The 12,472-nt window shown below is 28.3% G+C and overlaps 1 protein-coding gene and 1 long non-coding RNA gene across 2 annotated transcripts; one reads left to right on the forward strand and one right to left on the reverse strand.

Annotated features, from left to right (window-relative positions):
* Nucleotides 1–2,952: 2,952 nt before the first annotated feature.
* On the reverse strand, nt 2,953–6,609 carry LOC126664992 (protein FATTY ACID EXPORT 3, chloroplastic). Its single transcript, XM_050357636.2, has 7 exons — nt 6,209–6,609; nt 5,752–6,121; nt 5,412–5,579; nt 4,625–4,671; nt 4,511–4,548; nt 3,323–3,424; nt 2,953–3,215 (listed from the first exon to the last, which is right to left on the reverse strand). Exons 1-6 carry the CDS (start codon nt 6,437–6,439, stop codon nt 3,337–3,339), a joined length of 942 nt encoding a protein of 313 aa, XP_050213593.1. The 5' UTR covers nt 6,440–6,609; the 3' UTR covers nt 2,953–3,215; nt 3,323–3,336.
* A 2,572-nt stretch (nt 6,610–9,181) lies between these two features.
* LOC126665199 (uncharacterized) lies at nt 9,182–10,308 on the forward strand. The gene is made up of 2 exons (XR_007637561.1): nt 9,182–9,681; nt 10,012–10,308. It is a non-coding gene; the product is annotated as an uncharacterized LOC126665199 (long non-coding RNA).
* Nucleotides 10,309–12,472: the final 2,164 nt, after the last annotated feature.

The following is a 12,472-nucleotide window of genomic DNA, read 5'->3' on the forward strand; positions in this document are numbered from 1 at the left end:
AAAAGAAAAAAAAAACCGCACATATTTATAATACTGATAGTAAACTAAATAATAATATATTTTATAATTTTATAATTTAAAAATAAACAATAGTAAATTTATTTTTTTAAGTAATCTGTTGGTAACCATTAGTAAATTTATAATAAAATTTATGTTTGGTAAATTAATAATATACCGTTAGTAAATTATTAGTAAATTTATAGTAATTTATTTTTTTATGACAACTACAATTATGTTCATAGAAAGAATCCACACCACACAAATAAAACTATTAGATTAATATATTGCATTAAATATTGAAGAGATCAAAAGTAACTATTATTGAAATTAAAAAAAATATAAATAAGTAAAGATAATGTGTCAAAATATCAATTTTTGGTTAACTTCCATCTTTTTAGTGGATTCTGGAAACATTAAGAGAGAAAATAATCCACCAACTTTCGTCATTCTTTTTCTTCTTCATAAACACCAAATTCAATAAACATAAAGAACATAAACCCACTCAAACCTTCACTTCTCGCTCTATCCGCCCCACTCCCTTTTATCTTCCTTCAATTCAATTTTATTTCCTCCAAACGCTGTCGTATTACCTCCATGTAATTATTTTCCGGCATCACAATGTCGCAGTCGCTCCTGAAGCTCCCTCTCGCCAACTCGCGGTTCTCAATCATCAACTACAACATTAAATCACTCTCAATCAAATCCTCCTCCACGTCATCAGATCTTAATTCCAAAACCACGACGTTGTCTCCTCTTCAGATCTTTATCTCCGATAACGAAACAGGAAACAGTGCCGCGTTGTTGCAAAACTATAACAATACTAATAATATTTCTGATTCGAGTACAATTGAAGTGGACGCCGTGATGGAGACGGAGCTGAAGGAGAACGAATTCAGAAGTACACGTCGGAGGAAGCTGGTGTGCACGGGTTTTCCGATGATGATAACGAGTAAAATCAAAGAAAAAATTAATAGATGATGTTAACAATGATAAATCGTAAATTTCAAAAAGTGAAAATATATTTTTACAAATAAAATCAGTCAAACCGTCAATTTTAATATGTTTTGGTCAACCAGTATTAGTGAGAATATTTAGCTGTTTTGTGTGTATTTCTCTAAAAATCCCTATATTTTACTATCGTCTAACATTAATTCATCTTGATACAGGCATACAGCTGTATTATGTGTAGTTTACTTTTGTTCATATCATGCCCTAAACAGTAGCGGTAGAATATTTACTATTTAGGGAAAAAAATTAGAATAATTCATATCAAAATTTAACTATTTTCTTAGTAAAGAAGTAGCTGACGCATGTCGTTTTGTCCTTCATTAACTTAACAAAATTTAAATAATTGCAATTGCTTTGTCCCGTTTCAGCTCCTTCGCCAAACTTAAAGAAATAGTTGAGAATTAATTATACTCATCAAGCTCCACTACCACACCATCAACCAATCAATTCTTTTCTTAATTTTTTTTATTAAACTCTTAATTAATTTCATTAATTGTTTCAATTAATCTATCGATTTTTCATCTATTCACTAAACTTTTCATCTAATTCATATGACCTAATTGTCACAATTTCTAACCTAATTTTCAATCTAATTGCTCTAATTTCAAATTCTCCTCCAAAATCAAACAATTTTCAATTTTGAGTAAGTATTTTCCTTTTTAAATTTTATTCATATAATTAATTTTATTTGTAATATTGTGGGAATAATTACAATAATTTAATTTTTTAGATTTTTGAACTTAATTTATTTATGAAAAAAATAAAAAAAGTGGATATATTACAATAAGTATTTCTAATTATCGTCATTTATTTTATTTAATCGAAACTAATATAGGAGTCTACTCTAATATTTACTATTTGCTTTTTAAATAATCTATACATCATTTAAGTATTTATTATTATTTTTTTGTTTATAATTTAAACATTTATTATTAATTACATGTTATTTAGCTCGGGCTGGAAAAAATTTATGGTTCTGTCACTGGTTATAATAAATTATAAATAAAAATTATTGACGTCGATCAATTTTAAAAAGTAATAAATAAAAGTATTATATTTATTCAAAATAAAAATTTAAACTAATTTAATATTGATTATAGGTAGAAAGATTGATATAATTACAATGAATTTAACTAATATATAAATTGACGAGTCACGTTACGAGCCACGTGCGTAGCACGTAATGCAAAACTAGTATTATAAAAGAATGAAAATTGAACTTTTTATCAATGCCACATACAGTCGACCCTCTGATAATTAATACACATGGTGGATCAAAAATTTATTAATTATTAGAATTATTAATTTATTGAATTTATATAAAAAAAATTATAAAAAATATTTTAAAACATCTACATTAATAGACCTAATATTAATATTATATTATAAAAAAACTAACTAAATACACTTTACAATCACTCAAAAGAATAAAAAAGTTATAATTTGATGATATTTTAACTTCCACTTTATGAATTAAGGTTAGTATTACCTCAAATTAATCATCAATTGTTATATATTTCTTTTAAAAAATCTCTCTAATAATTAATATTCATGTAAAATATATTTTAAATTTTATTAATTATTAAATAATAGAATTATTAATTATCCGACGTGGAACGAAGTTGGTTCTCTCAATTTTCTATTAATTATTAGAATTATTAATTTATAAAATATTAACTATTAGAGGGTCGACTGTATTGTCCATATCAGTAAAAGTAACGACAAAACAAAAATATGTTTTTTCAGGGTCCATTTTGCCATCTTTTTAATAACATTATGTACCATTTTAAAATCAAAAATTATTAAGGTCCAAATTAAAAACCGAACCTAACATAATATTTGGCCATGTTCCATGTTCTGTCAGAAGCTTTGAAACTTTGCCATAACAACTACGCCAGCAAATAAGAAAATTAAATGACCCAGGAAAATATTATTAACAGAAAAGAAAAAAACTGCATAAGCAACCTTAAATAAATCAGCAAACATTAATACATTATGAGGGTAAAGAAAGAGAGAAATAAAGAGGAAGAAAACAATGCAATACTAACTTTATTACCGCATAAGGGTATAGGGTATAAAACCTTTCAGATTACTGTAAATTTTTGCCCTTCTCAATATTACTAGAACTACCATCCCTATTATTTTCCTCCAAAACCAAGCTAACTAGTTGAAAATCTCATGTTGTATCACAATCTAGAAGCCTCTACCTGCAAAAGGAAAAAATGTTTAATTAGCTCGTGCTGAGACAAACAAAGCGTTAAGACCATGTTTTGTTCGAAGCATGAGTAGATTATGTAGAAATAAACAAACCCACCTGGAAGATATACATCAATTTTTGGACCCCTGAGGATCTGATCCTTTGATCTGCGTACCACTCGATACAATTCTATACAGATAGAATGCGACTACTGCACCACTGCAATGTGCAAAATAAAGCAAGCCATGTTATCAAAGGCTCATGCATATACCATAAAACAAAGGCCATTCATGTTATGATTTACAAGGTTCAGTGGTGTGCATACAAGTGCAGGTATATGCATAATACAAATATCCATGAACTTATTGATGTGTGGTCCATGTCCAGCCTAACTAACAAGAAATTATCAATTGCAAAGTTGTAGCTCTATTGCTACAGAACAACCCACTCATAACAAGGTCACACTACTTGCTCCCTATAAATCCAGTTTGTTACCTAAGGGATGAGATTTCTAGAATTTCTAACTGAGCCCAGTCTAGAATCTTTGGCGCCTAACCCTCCTTAAACTTTATAAGCAGCCACTAGCAATCAGGCCCGGCCCTAGGGCCTCAAAATTATTAGGCCTCATAAATTTTTTATGCATACATAATTTATTATACCCTTAAATAAAAGTCTATAATATCTTTAATAAATCTTAAAATGTCAACATAATAAATTTTAAATGGCATAAATCTTAACAGATTTTATAATGTTTAAATCGATTAAAGGGCCTTAAATTTTGCTAAATCCTTATATCAGTATATATTTGATGGAATTTACCTTAATAAAGTTTGTTCTTTTAAACATTTTTCTATTTATATAGTTTAGCTTATTTGTTTCTTGAAATGTCTTATATATTTTCAATTTCACATTATCTTTTTTCCAAATTATTGCTTTTAGTTAATTTTTATGTTTTATAATTAAATATTTTAATATTTTAATATTTTAGAATTATAATTATATGTTGAATCTTTTATGTACTTATTTTAATGTATTTATTTGCATGTTATATATTTTTGTTATTTGCAATATAAAAAGTATCCATTATAATTAAAAAAATCATATATAATTTATATGCGTTTAACCGCCTTCGCCTAGGGCCTCATTTCATCTAAAGGCCCTGCTGGCAATAGACATATTCATAATTGAAAATCCTACTGGACAAGCTTAAGTACAAAAAAAAAGCAATAATTTTCTTGTCTGATGGTAGGTAGAAAATTAGACACAAAAATAACAATGTAGAGGAGCAGAAAGAGCATAATGAACCTGATGACAGTGGGGAAAAAGGAAAAAAGCGAAGCGCTCTGCCAAGAGAAAAGGAAATGAAAATTAATACAATACTCACTACACATGATAGAAGAGCCTGTTAAGAAATTTCACCTTAAACAGAAATCCTATCTCCCTAAGAAATATTATTGCTGCTATTGCTGCAGGAAAAAGAAACAAGTTAAAGAACATAAAGTCAAATACAATACAATAAAAGAAATAAACATCATATAATACAGAAAGATCCCTTGATAAATTATTCACAGACAAATATAATTGCAATTTACAGATTTCAACAGATTAGTTGAAACCCTGTGATGCAGGTTAGCCTGAGAGAAGTGTGTGGAATCTTATTGTAAACTCTACATATATTCTGGTACTAATACAGTTGGCTATGCCCATAGCAAGAGAACATTATAGTTTTTTAAGATGGATAAATATCTCAAAAAATATTTTGGGTTGTATACCTACAAATAGAAGCAGATTTCAAAAAATGTGAAAAGAGGTATGAGACAACAAATAAATCTCTTACATGACTAAATGCAGAATGTCCTATTTTGCTGAGGTGTAAGCAATCTAAGTATCTCATTCTTATAATGGGGACAGGTTATACAAGCATAATACTCAGAAATATCAGAAATGCCTCGAGCATTTTTCTCAGCATAATAATATGCAGAAGTTAACACATTTCTATCTTGCCATAATCGTACACCAAACGCGAGGTATTAAAAAGATAAAAAAAAATAAGCCAGCCCAAAACACATTACAAAAGTTAAATTAAACGAAGCATAACCAGTTAGTTCATTTTTAATCTGTAAATTAGTAAAAGATATCAACCTGAAAATCTTCTTCTCACCTCACCATTCCCCTTTTTCATCATAGAAATAAACAATGCACTAACCTGTCTGTCCTTTCAAGGCTCCAGAATTGTGCTCCCCCTTTTGAAATGATTTTAAGCTCGAAACACTTAATGCCAAAAGAGCAGCACCAAGAATCACACCGAACCTAATAGCGGAAATGCTGCCGGTCAGCATGAAGGAAAGAAACCCGCCAATAGAAAGAAAGAAACCTACCAATCACAAAACAATTCCATCAAAATACGTCCAACTCTCCTATGTGTCTGTTTTATTTCTAAATTCTAACAAATTACATACATAGCAAAATAACTCATAACCAAGAGAACACATTTCAATCCAAAAATATAAAATTACACGCACAAAATTAAGTTTTTTACTCCATACCATAAGGAATTCCGACATGGAAATCACGAACTTGCGAAATTTCATTGACATCATCAGCAGAAGAAGCAAGAGTCTCCACAATCTCCTTAACAGGCTCAGGTGAATTCTCAGCAGCAGTTGCAAGATATTCCTTGCTTCCTTCAGCAACTTCCTTACTCATCTCAGAAAAATTAGCCTGCAACTTGACAGATAAAACCTGAAGCTGATCCTGAGTTTCTTTAAGAACAACCGTCGCTTTCTTCGAGTATTCTTCATACGATTCCCCGGATAAAGATTGCATCTTTAACTTCACAGAATCAATAATTTTTTTCCAATCTTCTTGGGTTTCTTCTTTAACATCATTCTTTTCATTTTCAATATCAGAATGTTTCTAATCAATTAAAATTCACAGAATCAAAACATTTAAACAACTAAAAACAATAAAATTAGAGAAAATGTGGGTTTTATTAGGATATACCGATTCTTCGGCAGAGGCGGAGGCGGAGAGGGGTGAAATTGAAGTCCTCCGGTGAAAAGAAGGAAACCCAATTGAAATTCCGAGTCCGAGGCCGTTAGGTTTGAGTGAAGGCTGGAATTTAAGAGCTGGAGAAGGTGAAAATGATGATTTTGAAGAGGGGAGAGCAAATTTGTTGTGTAAGAGAAAGGAATTAGGGTTTTGAAAGGATAATAATTGAGCTGCTGTACTCATCTTGAGTTTGAGGCGAAGGTAACGAGGGAGGAAGAAGGGGGGAGAGGGTTTTAGGTTTTGGTAAAGGGTGGTGGTGTTACTGTTACCTGATCCTTTGGCGCTTTGGGTTGGTTTTGTATTGCCCTTTGAAATGGGAATTTTGTAAATTCTTTCATCATTCCACACGTTATTTCAATGAGGTTTTCTTTTGCCGTCACGTATATTTGGCACAGTGTTTTAATAATCGGACCGGTGGTTGAACCGATATAACCAATTAATAATTAAAATTATTTATCATGAATTTTTTTTACTGAATGTTGAATGATTCAAATAAATAGTAGATTATTTAATTGATTTTATTAATTTTAGTATGGAATGTGAAAACATTAAAAAAATTAAAAAAAATTAAAAAAATTATTCAGATATTTTTTATATAAATATACATTTGTGGTTAAACCGGCCGGTTCTATCCGGTTCCTGTTCAGCGATTTTGTTCGCTTCAGCCGGTTTAATCCGGTTTATTCAGATTCAATTTTATTTTAGGCTGTGGGATATGATTATATTTTTTATTCTGAATATTTTTTTAAAATTGTTTAACAAGAAATAAGTTTATGAGGTATAATTGTAATTTTTAAAAAATAAAGATATGTCTGTAAAGCCCAATAAATTTAGAGGCTTCATGGCCATCACTTAAAATGGGCTAAAATCCAATTAGTGGGATTTGAAGCTTACTGGTTGGCCCAAACAACTTGGTGTTGGTCATTGCTGATCTGAGTCCATCTTCAGCTCTAATTGTACAACAACAAATATTTTTGGAGAAATTTTTAGGTAGACCGAGTCTACCACGTCATCCATAAACTAACCACTTATAATGTAACACCTCATTAAAATGATGGTAATATCGTAATAATTATGGAATAAATGCATTCAAATCTTGATGGTGATATTACGATATTGCCATCATTTTAATGAATTATTGCATTATGAGTGGTTTAGTCTATAGATGACGTGGTAGACTCGGTCTATCTAATTTTTTTTCACATTTTTGATATGCTAGTAAATTAGATTTTGAAGGACTCAATTAAAAGATAGATAAAATATAAATACATTACCGCCATTTACGCCACTCTACCTCATATTTTATTCCATTGGAGATATCTTTCAACTGCCAACTTTACACTCCACTTCAGAATTTCCATTTGACATTTTTTATTATTATTATTTCATATCTTGCGCAGGTGGTATGTGATATTTTTTTAACTGCAGAAGTCCATCGAAGATTTGAATAGTAAAGATTTGTTATGTAAAACAACGTAAATAGAGGACGACCAGTGCATGCACATGCCTTGTCGTTTTACTGTCTTTTTAAAAATATTTCACTCCTTGTCGTTTGACTCTAAACAAATTTCAGATTTTATCTCGATTAATGGACATAATTAATGTTGTTCATTCAAAATAAAAATTACTCCCAATGCTATAGTTTGACACGGCAGTTTTGCTTATAGTCAAAGGCACATAACTAATTGATTAATTAACATATATAGCTATATGCATTTATTTTTCTAAAATTTTTAATTGTCCATTTTCAAACAAATAAACTAGTTGTACAAAAAATATATAATTTTTTTATAGTATTTCATTAAATTATATTTTAAAAAATGGATTTTTTTAATAAATTATAAGTAAAATATATGTATATGGTGCTATATAATAAATACATTTTATTTTTTTATATTTAATTATAAATTTTAAGTATATTTATAGTAAAAAAATAATATCATTACTTGAACAAAAATTAATATAAAATTATTATCATTTTGTCTCAAGATGATAAATAATTTTTAGAAAAATTGGGTAATCAAAATAAAAAAAATGATTATTTATTTTAATTTAATGTACTAGTGATTGTTTGTTTTAAAAATGTAATTTACTATAATTAATAAAAGTATATATAATAATTGAATATTAATTTGAGAGGAAGGCATTAGAATTAGAATTCCTACAAGTAGATTGAACATGACCTATCATTTTCTATTAATTTAATTTTTTCATTATAAATTAAATAATATATAATAATTTAACTTTTTAATTTACATTATTTATTTTATAATAAAAAATATAGATTAATTAAACATAATAATTTATATCTACTCAAATTGAGAAGATTATTCTTATTTTACGGGTAAGTGTCAAGCTTTTTTAAATTTGTAATTTAGAGTCAAATAATTCAATTTCACCTATATAGGTCAATTAAAACTAATCTTTATTTTGATAACGAGAATTCAATCCCTTGAATTAAAGCCCATAATCCAGGAGCGGACCCATCCCTTTGGATTGAGGTACCGATCGCCCCCTCAATTTTTTTTTGCATAATTATCCTTTTAAATTTTGATTTCAGAAAACAATGTTATTTAATTTTAGTTTTTATATAATTAGCCTCTTTAAATTTTGTTTTGCACAAATTAATCATTCCGTAGCAAAATTCTAATTCCGCCCCTGCCACAAACTAGTCCCAATCATTTTATTTTTCAGAAAAAGTTTAGCCGAGAGATGAACACGCGATCATAACTTTAGATGGCTAAAACTTAAACAATCGGAGGAAACCTACGCGGTATTTTTTTAGATCAATTAAATATAATATATTTAATTTGTATGTCAATTAGAAAAAGAAGACTATTTTAATGTCTAAAATTGTTCATATAATCTGGGTTTTGCACACCCCTACACTATTGAAAAAGAAAGGGAAAAAAAGGAAGGAAAATTGGAGGTGGAAAAACACATCGGATTCTACTTTGACCAAATGCTTATTTTGTTTTGGGCTTTTTACAGCAACAACCAACTTTTTCATTTGGTTATCTTTTATACGGAGCATAATTTCACATCACAAAACTACCGTACGTGGAGTGAATATTATCTTTTTTAACCTTGGTATAAATAGAAAGAAAATAGATGTCACAACTCTTTCATTTGATTTCTGCTTCAATTTCTCTCTCAAAAATTATCGATCTCTTCTTGCTCCTCTCTTCTTCGTCTGCGATCCGCCTATGTCTTTCTGCAATATCCAATTTTATGGAGGTTAAATAGATTATCATCGGAAACAATTTCAAGCTATTCAATCTCTGAAATGGCAGTAGAATGGTAGCGTTTGGGTTGGTGGTGCGACGACATTCCGCCTGGTGGTTGTGCGACGACGGGTGGTGTTGTGGCTGACGGCGGCAGTTATTGGGCAAACGATGGCGGTGTTCAACATGATGGTGACGGCGGTGATTGTTAGAATTATCTCTCTTTGATTGAATACTATTTGTTTTAGATGTTTATATTGACAACTCTAGCTAAAAACGGTGACAGTATCCTTTTGATTTTTCACATTGTGTTAACAAGACCTAGATCCATATATTTTCTGCACTATTTCATCACCAGATTCTTAAAATTAGCTGGTGATTAATGTTATTTACTAATAATTGGAACAAGTGATGTGTGACAATTATTTCAATTGATTTTTGATTTGGCGTGACTTATGATTATTTGTTTGGCATCATTTGTAGATTTGGTCTTGTTTTTTTAATGCTTGTATTGAATGATTTTTGCTACAGTCGAAGAAGAAGAAGACTAGAGAGCCAAAGGAGGACAACAAAGTTGATTATATGGAGGCACACCACTGTTAAATATTGTCTAATGACTATGAAAAAGAGAGATAATGAGAAGGACATCAACTTTTGCACAAAAAAATTAGAAATTTATGGTGTGATGTAAAGTAGTATAATTTTTCTAGTGTGATTTTTTATCTTAATTTAATTTTTAGCCTCATGAATGCTAAAGAGATGTTGCAACTGCCGGTTTTGTTTTATTTTTTATTTATAGGGATAATGATATGTTATTTTTTGTGTTAATTTTAAGTTGATATTTTATTTTAGCATTGATGAAAAATATACTAATAATGTTAAATTATTGTAATATTATAGTGTTGATATTTTGTTGATATTATGTTGATATTATGTTGATTTTAGTACTGGTGAAAAAGATTATAATAATGTCAAATTATTGTAATATTATAGTGTTGATATTGTGTTGACATTTTGTTGATTTGTGTTAATGTTCGATTGATATTAGGGCGAGTTTAATATTGTAAAAAAATGATCTTGTACGTGAAATAAAATTAAAAAAAATTAAAAATTAAATTGAAATAATGCCGGAAAAATAAAAATTAGTGTTATTTAAAAAAAATTAGTTAGTTTATCACATGTTGATTTTTTATTGATTTTATGTTGATATCTTAAAAACAATTAAAACTAAATATTTGGTAAATAATAAATATCGATTAATTATGAGCAAAAAATAAAGGTAAAAAATATACAAACGTAAAAATTAGTATAAAAAAGATTTAAATATTAATATTATTCGGTTTATTAAATGTTGTTGATTTTGTGTTGATATTATGTTGATATTTGAAAAAAAAAATTAAAATTAATATATATGGTAAATAACAAATGCTGATTAATTGTGAGCAAAAAATAAAGATAAAACAATATTAAAAAAATAAAAAATATTTAAAATTAATATTACTCAATTTATTAAATGTTGTTGATCTTGTGTTGATTTTGTGTTGATATTTGGTTGATTTTAGCATTAAAGAAAAAAAACACATTATATGTAAAATAAATTAAATTAAATAGAAACAATGTTGAGAAAATAAACACAATATCAATATAAAATCTACACAAAATCAACAACATGTAATAAACTAATTAATTTAAATTTTTTAATTTTTTTCATTAATTTTTATTTTTTCAACATTGTTTCAGTTTAATTTTCATTTTTTATTTTCACGACTTCACTTACAATGTGGCCTCCTTCGCTAATGTGAAAATCACCCAAATATTAATATAAGATCAACAAAATATCAACATAAGATCAACATTATAACATTATAATAGTTCAACATTATTATTATCTTTTTCAACAATGCTAAAAATCAACAGAGTATCAACCAAAAATAAACACTAAATCAACACAATAACAATATCGTAAAATTTACCATGATTTAGAATTATTGTTGTCTTTTTCACCAATATTAAATTTAATACAAAATCAACATAAAATCAACCAAATATTAAACTAAGATTAACAAAATTAGTATTACTATTATCCGGTCTCAATTTAATTTAATTTTTTTAATTTGTATTCCATGCAATTTTGTCTTTTTAGTCAATATTAAAATCAATAAATTATCAACTGAATATCAATAAAATATCAACACAAGATCAACAAAAAATTAACATAAAATCAATACTATAACATTATAACTATTCATATTTAAAATGACTAATTGTAAATAATATCATTACATATAATTTCACAACAAATTACATTTATTGTTATAGTCAAAAAGCAAAAAGTGAAAAACAAAATGAGAGTTTGATGTTGCAGCAGAACTATTCTTAAATTGCGGCATCATCCCTTTTTTTGGTGAGTTAACTGGAGTAGCTCGACTTGGAACAACATGAGATGGAGTACTATTCGATTCTGGATTATAGGCTATAGCCAATACCAAGACCAAAATCCACTCCACGGACACCTCAACCACTGTATGTATGCTCGACCACTAGACCACTAATGGAAGCTCAGTATGAAATTGCAACAGAGAGTTTAGGTCTCACATTTATTCAAGGCAAAAATGATAAGAACCTCTTAATACATTTATGTTAAATAAGATAAAAACAATTTAATTAGAAACCCATTAAAACAAAACAATTGCAAGAACATCAGATATTCATTCTCACGCGTGTAAAATACAAATGATTAACATTTTCTTGCATCACCTTTAGACCTGAACCACCCATCCTAATTATTTTAGTCTTTGAAAAAAAAATGAAAATGAAAATCAAATGATTAACTAATTTCTATTGAGGAAGAGCACCGATGCTAGAGATATATTTGATCTCAACAGAAGCCAACCCCCTGTATTTTAAATTTTAACACATTAGCTTCAGGTTCCTAAATCACACCATACAAACATAATGATGCAGAACTTTTCAAAAATGATGAAAACAAGAA

The sequence above is a fragment of the Mercurialis annua genome, linkage group LG1-X (assembly GCF_937616625.2).
Source record: "Mercurialis annua linkage group LG1-X, ddMerAnnu1.2, whole genome shotgun sequence".
NCBI lineage: Eukaryota > Viridiplantae > Streptophyta > Magnoliopsida > Malpighiales > Euphorbiaceae > Mercurialis > Mercurialis annua.